The 11536-nt window shown below is 35.0% G+C and overlaps 1 protein-coding gene across 1 annotated transcript; it reads right to left on the reverse strand.

The window, feature by feature from the left end:
- Nucleotides 1–4296: 4296 nt before the first annotated feature.
- Nucleotides 4297–5205, reverse strand: LOC114410613 (zinc finger protein 1-like). The gene has a single exon (XM_028374572.1). It carries the CDS (start codon nucleotides 5203–5205, stop codon nucleotides 4297–4299), a length of 909 nt encoding a protein of 302 aa, XP_028230373.1.
- Between the last annotated feature and the right edge of the window lie 6331 nt (nucleotides 5206–11536).

The raw sequence follows: 11536 nt of genomic DNA on the forward strand, positions 1-11536 counted from the left end.
ACAAAATTTGAAAGAAAAGCAAATTGCCAATTACAAAATTACAAAAAAAAGTCCTTAATTGTGGTGGCTATTCTCTCTTTGGTGTTTCACTCAATTTGGAGTGCTTCTTAGTCCAATAGCTCTTAAGGTGGTTGACCCCTTGCTTCTTGACTCAAATTCTTCAAGGTGTGGCACCAATCCTCCTTTCCAATTCCCTATATGGCAACTCACAAGCAAGGAAACAAAGAGACAAGCAATAACCAAAGACCAAAAAAATGAAATGAAAGCTAAACCAATAGAGTTTTAACAAGAAAAATGTTCAAGGATTATTCAACAATTAAAGCAATGAAAAGCACACAAAAGCAGGCTAGGACTCTAAGAGAAACCTAGAATGGCTCTAGAGTAGAGTAGAAAAACTAAAAAGAAAAAAAGACTCAAGAAACCTCTAGTTTTGGCACTTGTTTTCACAATAATTTTCAATTGAAGTTTCAGAATTAGGATTGGTATAAAATAGGCACCAATTATAGAACAAATTTTGAGCCAAAACAACAAGCACACTCCCCTTTCACTTTTTTTTTCCTGGACACTGATTTTTCAGCCAACTTGTGTGATTTTTCTTTTTTTTCCTTTAATTCAAATCGCTTGTTTCTTTTTTCTTCATTTTGGTCCAGATGTCTAGAAAATTCAGTAAAAATTTCAGCTCAAAACACGTAGTTACCAATTCCCAGCAATTTATACAAGTTCGTATGTTCAAGCTGCCAACACTAGCAATTTCAACCTAGAAATCAAGAGTAGTGTTTATGTTGTTTAAGGCTTGGATAGTTACAATTTGTGTTTTCTTATGCTCAATTATCTTGAATAAAAAAATTCAAGAGAGCTCAAGACTTATTTTGATTCACAACTCAGCACCACAACTCAACTTCATCATAGGCATCATGTAGGAAACTTAGAAAACAAAAAAAAGAGTTCAACAACAAGACTACTTCTAGGAATTGATTTAGAACATGTTATGAACTAAATAACATGCATGAAAAAATGTATCTAGAATTCAATAAACAAAATGTATCTAAAATTCAATAAACAAAATAAAAATTCAACACAAACTTAGAACATAATGTGACAATTACTATGACTAAACATGACTTTAAGACAACATGGATTAAGTGATTTACACTTAGATTTTTGTGTTTTTTTTAATTAATATTTTGGAACAAAATTTATATCTAAAGGTTCAGCACAAGAATATTATGAATAAAAAATGATAGAACCTAAAATAAACATAAAAACATGATTCAAGAGTAGATCTACAAAATTTGAACCATAGAAATGCAAGAACAAGTGTAGATCTAAGATTTAATCGGTTTATTTATTTTTTGAATCTACTCTAAACAGCACCAAACCACAAGACAATGGAGGAGATACATGGAGAATAAGATGAAGAACAAGGAATTAAAGAGAATTCACCGAACAAAAAGATAGAGGAAGCAAAAGAACATCACCTAGATGAAGATGCTCTTGATACCACATGATGTAAGCTCCATTGGAGGTTGTAGGCCTAGGATCATCTTCATCAATGGATTCCTTTTCTTCTTGGAAGATGAATGGCAGTGGAATGGAGAAGGAAGAGAGAGAGGAGATGCCACTTCAAGGAGAAGATGAGTCTAGAAGAAGCTCACCACCATAGGAGGCCATGGATAAGAGCTTGGAGGAAGAAGGAGATGAATGAAGGGAGAGGAATAGAAGAGCACGGAATTTTGTGGTCTAAAAGAGCTTTGAAATCTGAAGTTTAATATTCAAATGATCAAAGTTGAAAAAAATGCACACACATGACCTCTATTTATAGCCTAAGTGTCACACAAAATTGGAGGAAAATTCAAATTTCACTTGAATTTGAAATTGAATTTGTGGAGCCAAACTTTGGAGCCAAAATTTCACTAATTATGATTAGTGAATTTTAGTTATAGTTGAGCCCACTAATCCAAGATCAATTCCAAGATTCTCCACTAAGTGTGCTTAGGTTTCATGAGGCATGTAAAGCATGAAGCACATGCACAAAGTGTGACTATATGATGTGGCAATGGGGTGTAGTAAGCAAATGCTTACCTCCCCCTCTAAAATTTAATTGGATTAGGCTTCTACCAATTCAATTAAATTTATTTCCCAACACACACATCAAATATTCACTTCATGGTTATGTCATATTTTTTGGCCCGCCCCGCTTAACCCGCGGACTATGCGGGTTTGGCCCACGGGGTCCGCGGGTTGCCCACAGCCCGCATTATGTTTAATTTGTGTGATCCTGACCCAATTATATCAGGTTTGATTTTCTCTTTTTCACTTTGAACTTTTTTTTTTAAAATAACAGATAAAGAAATATATTAGATAAGATAAAGATATAAAGATAAAAATAAAAGATTTAAATTAAAAGATGATAAAGATAAAAAAGGATAAGATAAGAAAAATAAAATATTAAGATAAAAAAGATAAGTGATAACCTGTTAAAAATCTTCTTTTTGGATATTTTCTCAATCTTTTTCTCTTTTAATCTATCATTTTCATATCTTAAAGTAATAAATAATAAAAATATAAATTCTTATCATTTAAGCCAAAAATAATTGTTAAATAAATATTTTTAAAGATATTTCAATATATTTTTATTATAAAAAATAGCTCATATCATATTTAGTAGTTGTAACAGGCTAAGAACATTTTTTTCTCCTCACGTGTGCTTAACAAATATCGAACTAGACTTCTTGTTGACAATATATACTAAAAATTGGTTACTAGTATTTGATATGCAGAGTAAATAATATGTAATAATTATTGTCTTTTAATCACTTAACTTGATTTTATTCTAATATTTATTATTATTTCGAGTTTTAGAAAAAGAAGATGAAGATATGGAGATGAAGAAGACTTAAGCTACATCAAATATGAAATCATTTGTTGTTGGAGATGTTTAAATTTCATATTTTAGATTTATTGCTTGGATTTTCTTTTATTAAGACATTATTTATTTTATTGATGTAATTGACTAATTATTGATATTTTATTTACATTTGTATTGAACTTAATTTGATTGTATTATATTTTTATTAAAATCAAAATTCTTTTAAAACTAGGTTCGCGGACCGGCCCGTTTGACCCGCGGGATCCGCGGGGCAGGGGCGGACCAATTTATTTGGTCCGTGTAAGAAGCGGGACGGATTGGACCGATCCGCTACCAATGCGGGCTTATGTGGGCGGGCCTTATACGGGACGGGCCGACCCGCTTACCCACCCCTATTTAACATCGGTGCTGACGTTAGGAACGATGTAGAAATATGGAGTTTCTAAGACGGTGCTAACGTCAGCACCGTCTTAGAAACTCCATATTTCTACATCGTTCCTAACGTCAGCACCGATATGGAAACAGACATATTCTACATTGTTTACCAAGGGACGACTGACTTAGAAGATGTAATTTCTTCATCGATGGCCTGGATAGCACCGATGTAAAAATGCGACCTTCAACAACATGCGCAAATTTCACAACGATGTAGATTAAACACTTTCTAAGTCATTTTGAATCTATCAACGTCTTCAATAAATACTTTTCAAAGACGATGGTGGGCTTAGGACCGATGTAGAAAACATTGTATTTCTACAACGGTGGATTTTGGAACGATGCTGAAACATAACACTAACAACGACGTCATATTCTACAACGGTTGACCACCGATGTAGAATGTCATTTTTGACCGATGTAAAAAGCGCGCTTTGCAGTAGTGGAGAGTGCGTGACATTTTAATCATGCATCATATTTAATTTAGTTAAACGAACATGAAAGAGAAAAATAACTTTTTTCAACAGATCAAACAAACCATAATTAAAGAGCTCATTGAGTCTGCTTGATCTCTTGACTCGTATTTAAAAGTTGGCTTGCATAATTATATATGAGGAAACATTGACAACAAAATATTTATGAGCCAGGATGACTTGACCTTAGCTTAGCTTAAACCTTTCTTAATCATGATCACATCAAAGGTAGTGAATGATACATTAAATATTAATAAAACAAGAGTGCTTCACCATCTTAATTTTAATAGGTATCAAAAGTTTGTATGGAAAATAAAAAACTCTACTAATGAGTTAATAAACTGAAATATCACATGACCCATCTACAATTGAAAAGGGAAAAAGAAAAATGAAACAAAACACAATTTGCACTATTAATTGCTTTTAAAATATATAATTTGACACCTGAAATTTCGTAGTGCCCCAGATAACTCAAACAAGAACATTGATAATTATCCAAATTAAAAACAAGATCAAAACCTAAAGCTTAAGTGATAAATCAATCTCATCAGAAGAATCAGGACTAGAGCGTGCTTCTTGCTTGAGATGAACACCACCCACGGTAGTCAATGGGGCTGGGTTTGATTTGGTAGCAACATTTGTAGAAGATTCTCCAAGGAATGGAATGTTGTGTCCAATAGTACCACAATCATCTTTTGTCCTCAAACTAGTGTCACTCCCTAGGATCCTAATTCCACTATTTGCATGCAAACCCTCAATCCTCAATCTATCAAGAGAAGGGTTTAGCATCTCTTGTGATCTTGACCACCCTTGACCAAACCTAAAACCTAGTGATGATGAAGGATATGAAGGCTTGTGAATCATAGACTCCATTCTAACCCCAAGTGCCCTATTATATGTTCCATAAAAGGAGTGTGCGGGGTGATAAGGGTAATAAAGAAAATGAGGGTTTCTAAAAGCACCAACATCAATCCCTTGGCGACGCTTTGCGAGAGCACGCTCTTGCTTGTGAGCATTTTGGTGCCCTCCCAAGGCTTGTGATGAAGAAAACTCTTTCTTGCAAAAATTGCAAGAAAAAGTCTTAGCCTCTGATGATTTCTCTTCATTGTTGTTCTCATCTCTTCCTTCGGTGTTTTTAACCCTAGAAGAAGGTGAACCCCCCAAGTTCATTGGATTGAAAAAATCCAATTCCACTTTCGACCCTCGAATTGATTCATCTTGGGAGAGCTTAACAAAATCCAACACCATGCGGGAATTGGAATTGGAAGCTTGATATTGTTCAGATTTGACACCCTTCTCCTTCATTTTTGCCACCTCATCATGATTATTCTCTTCTTCAGCACTTGGTTTATGAGAAATGCCTTCCGAGGTGGCAGAGATGCTAGAGGCTTCGGAGGGACAACCTTCCAAAACGTGTGATGATGCCATTGTACAAAGGAGAAATGTTTCACTATTTTGGATTTGTGTGAGAGGGATTGAATAGAGGGCACGACCATGCTTATTTATTTTAAGATTTGAATTAATGCAAATATCTTTATTGAATAAGAAACGTGATATCATGCATTTTGGAGTTATTATTTTGCACTATGCTACCAAAAGTTTGAAGAGGTATGAGCAAGCTGTCACCGATTTGTGCATGATCTTAGCATAAAAAAAGATTCCTAAAATGATTTTAACTACACGATCAGACGTGCCTAATTACTAAGTAGTTCATGTCATTCCATAACCAGCTTGAGGCTAATTACTCAAATAGCTTCTATGTGGTTCAAATTTTATGTCAAACCGAGTAGCCAAAAATTGGTAACCTCGAAATTACTTGTTGAAGTAAAATTACTTGGGCGTTTCTGTTGTGGAAAAATCAATATTTGGAAGTAATTTTGGGATATAATTTTGGCTTCATTAATGCTCTATATTTTTATTAATCTAAAATGATTATAACTACACGGTCTAATTTGTGGAGAATAATTACTCAAATAATTCAAATCTTTCCTGAGCGGGCATGTGACTAATTACTCAAATATATAATACCATCACAACTTCTATGTAGTTCAAATTTGATGTCAACGGTAACTAGGAAATTACTTGTTGAAGTAATTACTTAGGCGTTCAAGAGCTTCTGATGTGGAAAAATCAATGGAAGTAATTTTGTGATATAATTTGGGCTTCATTAATGCTCGATATTGTCCTAACAAATCCCTTGTTTTCCTATTAGGTTCAAAATTTCAAATATCTTTTCACCTGTCGTTTCTGTGAGGAAAAACTTAGTTGATTGAGTACATCTATAAGCCATATTAAACAAAATAACTTATTCTAACAACAAATTTTCTCATAAAAAGCATGCTTTCAATTTAGTTTTATTCAAGCTTGTTTTCAATTTAGTTTTATTCAAACCACAAATCTGTAACACTGTTCTAATGGCTTAGGTTTTGGAATTTTAGTGGCCCTAATTTGAAATTTTTAGTTCCGAGGACTCGCCCACATTACTTTTTTAATTTCAGTAACATTCTTGCCATACTTGAGGATGATCAATTTTCCATGAAGGACTTTAAGATACACAGAACTTCAGAATCCTAATTTGTAAATTTTAGTTCCGAGGACTCACCCACATTCCTTTTTTTAATTTCAGTAACATTTTTGCCATACTTGTGGAAGTTCATTTTCAATGAAGGACATACGATACGCAGTGGCCCTAATTTGTAAATTTTAGTTACAAGGACTCACACCCACATTCCATTTTTAATTTCAATAACACTCTTGCCATACTTGTGGAACTTCATATTTCATTAAGGACTTACGATACACAAAATTTCAGTGGCCCAAATTTGCAAAATTTAGTTCCAAGGACTCACTCACATTCCTTTTCTAAATTACAGTAACATTCTTGCCGTACTTGAGGAAGTTGATTTTTCATTAAGGACTTACGATGCACAAAAATTTTGTAACACCGAAAAAGAAATTGATACTCTAGAAGTTTGTATAATCTTGAATAATTAATGAAGTTGATCGCATTAGTGAATAATGCTACAACTTGTGGGATGTTTCTATAATATATAGTAAGGTATTAAGGAGTATAATCTTGTTATCCAGTGTCCTTAGGACATCATCAGTTAGTATTTTTAAGGTACTATAAAATGAAAAATTATTTATTGTGAAAATTATAAAAAAATATAAAAATATATTTATAAAAATAAGAGGAAAACGCAAAACAAATAATGATGATATAATTTTATGCATCTTAATTAAAAAATTATTCTTTTTAGTTTTTAATTAATGAGTATTCTTGGGACACCAATTATCATTTGCTTAAAAAATAATAAGATGATTTATGAGAAAATACTTAGGGAGCTCATGTTGGAATTTTAGGGGATCCTTATAAAATATCAATAACCACTAGGAACACATTACGTTAGATTATCAAGAAGAGTTTTAGGAATACCTGGATCCATAATGATTGATCAAACAAACGCAGTGAAATCTGAATCCATAGGTGATTTCTGATTTATGTGCTCTTTTTAGGATCTGTTACATAATGTTGTAGAGACAACGGATAACCGGCTAACAGCGTGACCATTTGATGTAGCTCCATGTGGAGCTTGTAGGCCTTGGATCTTCTACATCAATTGAGTCTTTTGCTTCTTGAAGATCAATGGTAGCGGAATGGAGAAGGAGGAAAAGTGATTGGAGACGCCACTTCAAGGAGAAGATGAGTCAAGAATAAGCTCACCACCATAGGAAGCCATGGATAAGAGCTTGAAGGTAGGAGAAGATGAATGAAGGGAGAGGGAGAGAAGGGGCACAAAATTTATGCCTAAAACGAGGTCTGAACTTCGAAGTATAATTTCTCACATGATCAAAGTTGAAAAAATGCACATATAAGGTCTCTATTTATAGCCTAAGTGTCACACAAAATTGGAGGGAAATTTGAATTTCTATTCAAATTTCACTTGAATTTGTATTTGAATTTGTGAAGCCAAAATTTCACTAATTATGATTAATGAATTTCACCTATGGTTCATCCCACTAATCCAAGATCAAGTCCAAGATTCTTCACTAAGTGTACTTAGGTGTCATGAGACATGTAAAGCATGAAGGACATGCACAAAGTGTGACTATATGATGTGGCAATGGTGTGTAGCTAGCAAATGCTCACCTCCCCCTTAGGCAGGACCAAAATTTAATTGGATTGGGCTTCTCCCAATTCAATTAAATTTCTATCCCAACACACACATCAAATAGTGCATTTAATGCATGTGAAATTACAAAACTACCCTTAATACAAAAACTAGTCTAGGTGCCATAAAATACAAAGGCTGAAAAATCCTACATTACTAGGATACCCTCCCTACACTATGGAGCCCTAAATAAAAGGCCCTAAAACAATGAAATCCTAATCTCATATGTACAAAGATAAGTGAGCTCATACTTAGCCCATGGGCCCAAAATCTACCCTAAGGCCCATGAGAACCCTAGGGCCTTCTCCTGCAACTCTGGTCCAATCTTCTTGGAGTCTTCTATCCAATACCCTTGGGGGGGTAGGATTGCATCATCCCCTCCCCCTTGAAAAGGATTTGACCTCAAATCTAGAGGTTCTTGAAACTCTGGGCTTCTTCCCTCAATACTTGTAAAAAGAATAAAAACATTTATATTAGTAGTTTTGGGTATGTTAGAGTAGGGTAAGGTCTGAAAATCCCTTTCCTAGGCATCTTCTCATAAGAGAACATGGTTCCTCACCAACTCAATGAGTGGTGCTACAAGTATAGAAAAATATAGGACAAACCTTTTGTAAAAGTTTGTTAAGTCAAGGAAGCGCCAAATTTCCCTTATACTTGGTGGAGTGGGCCACTTAGGAATGACCTTTATTCTCTTAGGGTCTGTGGGAACCCCTTGATCACTATTTAAAAAATTAAGGAAAGTAATGCAATAAAACATACCTTTTTCTGTATTTTCATGTTGATTACTTCTACCAAAAAGTACGAAAAACTAAAGGTGTCCCATATAAGCACCTAGGTTTGAATTGAAACCAAAAATAACAACTAACCTACCTAATGAGTCCCTATGTATGTGAATCATGAAGATGTTGGATGCATGGGTGATTTTACAAAAGAGGGTTGCACCACTCAACACATTCATCATACCACCTAACATGGGGATTCAGTGCCTCATAATACCTATTTTGGGCACCAACAAAGCACAAGGATTTAAGTTCTTACTAACCAAACCCCCATCCAACAACTCCTTTACTTGAGGAATAACCTCAAGCTCAAGAGGTATGACAGTGCTAACAAGTGTTCTTTTACAAAGGAGAAGATGTGGAGGTTGTTTAAGAATGAAAGTTTCTTTAATGTTTGTCTTTATTGTTGTCGCAACCTACCATACGACGGGCGTGCGGGTGAGAAATTATTTATTTATTTTTCCCTTTTTATATTTTTTTATTTTTTGGGGTCGACAAGGGGGCTGCGATGAGGGATTTAGACCTACGTAGTTCTTTAAAGTGAGAAAATTTGTGTGTTGAGTTGGTTTTATGCTTTTGAGAAATTCATTTTTATTATGAACAAGAAGGTCGTTAAGGCGTTGGACCTTGAAACGATCTCAAATGATATTTTATGGAGAGAAGTTTAGTTATGAGTTGGTTTTTATTTTGGTTTTGTTTATTAACTTTCAGTCTCTTTAAAGAAAATTTTAAGGCACTAGTGATCGATTAGGATTAAACTTTACAAATAAAAATGAGATCACCGACGATAAATAGAGAAGATGAATATGCACATAATAATAGAAAGGACCCCTAAGGGTACATAGATTACATTCAACTCTAGGAAAAAACTAACCGATTGTTGCATGAGGGACACAAAACAAGAGAACGATGTGGGGAATGATCATGGTCGTGATTTGGTAGCGCCTCAGCTTCGCTTTCCTTCCTTCTTCCTCTTCTTTCCTTCTTTTTCTTTCTTTTTCCAACTTCTGAAACCTTCAACCCCTCCCTCAGCATGGCTATTTATAGGAAAAAACCATTTTGGGGAAGGCGAAGCTCACCCAGGTAAGCTAGTTGCTTAGGCACGAAGCAATTTCATGGCCCAGGCGAGCCAGATGCTAGCCTGGGCGAGCTAGGGTCAAGAAAATCCAAAAAAGACCCTTTTGCCCCCTTCCTTGGTATCTTTTTGTTTTCTTGATCAAAACCGAGTGGTTTCTTGCTTCGCACTGTAACTGGCGCCAAATATCATAATTTGACTAGTAAGAATCAAAATATCATATCGAACGATATTCCCCGGACGAAATTAGGGTCTGACAATTGCAAAATGACTTTCCTTCTTAGCTAACCTCTTGGAGGAGACACTTACCTCCTTACACTTCTCATCAACCATTAAAGGTTGTTTTTCTTTTCTTTTTCTATTATTTTCCTCATCCCATTTGAGTTTTATTTGTACTTGATCCTTAGCTACCTATTTAGGTGTTTGAGGATGCAACACAAATTTAGTGCCAAGATGGGTGAGGCTAATCTCATTAGTTAGGCCATTGTAAATGATCTTCCTATCAAATTGCCATAGCCTTCCTAAGAGAATATGCCCTGCCTCCATGGGAACTATATCACAATTAACTTCATCCTTATATGTCCCAATGGAGAAAGGTACCTTCACTTGTTGGTTAACTATCATTTCCCCTTGCTCATTGAGCCATTGAAGTTTACAAGGTTTTGGGTGGGGAATGATAGTAAGGTTCAACTTGGAAACTAATCTTGTGCTACAACAATTGCAACAAGATCCACTATCCACAATGAGAGAACAAGTTTTATCTAAAATTTTGCATCTTGTATGAAAGATGTTCTCTCTTTGGGATTGAGATAGATCACGAGATTGACCTCCAAGGAGCCTTTTAACCATTAGGAGGTCACCTTCTTCATGGAGGTAGACTTCCTTACAAGACTCTTCACCCCTTACTTGATGAGAATCCTAAAATTACCCTAATACAGGGACCTATGACCAGGAGTAGGACCAAACATTTAGTGGATACTCTCCAACAAACGGTATCAGACATACTTAACAAGGCCCAAGTGGAGAAGGATGAAGGCCCAGAGGCAGAGGCACTACCAAGAATTTTAATTGTTGCCGAAGGCCCAAACTAATTTGAAGGCCCATGCCAAATATGTCTTTTTTATTTATTTCTATTTTTTTTCATTGTCATTTTGGCCCAAAACTAATTTGAAGGCCTATGCCATTTCTTTTCTATTTTTCGTTTTTAATTTTAAATTCAATAAAATTGGTGCCTTTCCAGCTGCACCTCAGATACACTATATGTATTGAACTCGTTTTCAATAAAGGGACTTTTGGCATTTTACGAATATTTTGTGAGAGCTACTCTTTGGGTTCCTTGTTGAACCAATCACAGACTTATCAAGGTAATCCTTATGGCATTTACCCTAACATATCTTCCCTTTCTAGAAGTGGCGTCACTCAAAGTCTGTGGCCTGTATCAAGTGATCCGCTCCTAGTAAGGATCACATCATCTAGTATCAGAGCTTCGGCTCTTGATACAGGTTCTATCCTATCCAATTCTTTTTCTTTGTAATTTGTATTAGGTTCGTGTTTTATTCTATTATTTGAGTTCTTGGTTGCATTCTTGTTTGTGTTCTTGGTTGCCTTATTTGTTGTGTTCTTGTTGCATTCTTGTTTCAATCTTGTTTCAATGTTGCTTCGTTCTATTTCAAAATTCTATTTCAATTCTGTTTCAAATTCTCTTTGGGGACAATTTGGCTTACGGGAACAAT

Source organism: Glycine soja, chromosome 4 (assembly GCF_004193775.1).
Source record: "Glycine soja cultivar W05 chromosome 4, ASM419377v2, whole genome shotgun sequence".
Taxonomy (NCBI): domain Eukaryota; kingdom Viridiplantae; phylum Streptophyta; class Magnoliopsida; order Fabales; family Fabaceae; genus Glycine; species Glycine soja.

Excerpts from the sequence above, each read along its gene's own strand:
- LOC114410613 (XM_028374572.1), bottom strand. The coding sequence starts at position 5,205 with ATGGCATCATCACACGTTTTGGAAGGTTGTCCCTCCGAAGCCTCTAGC.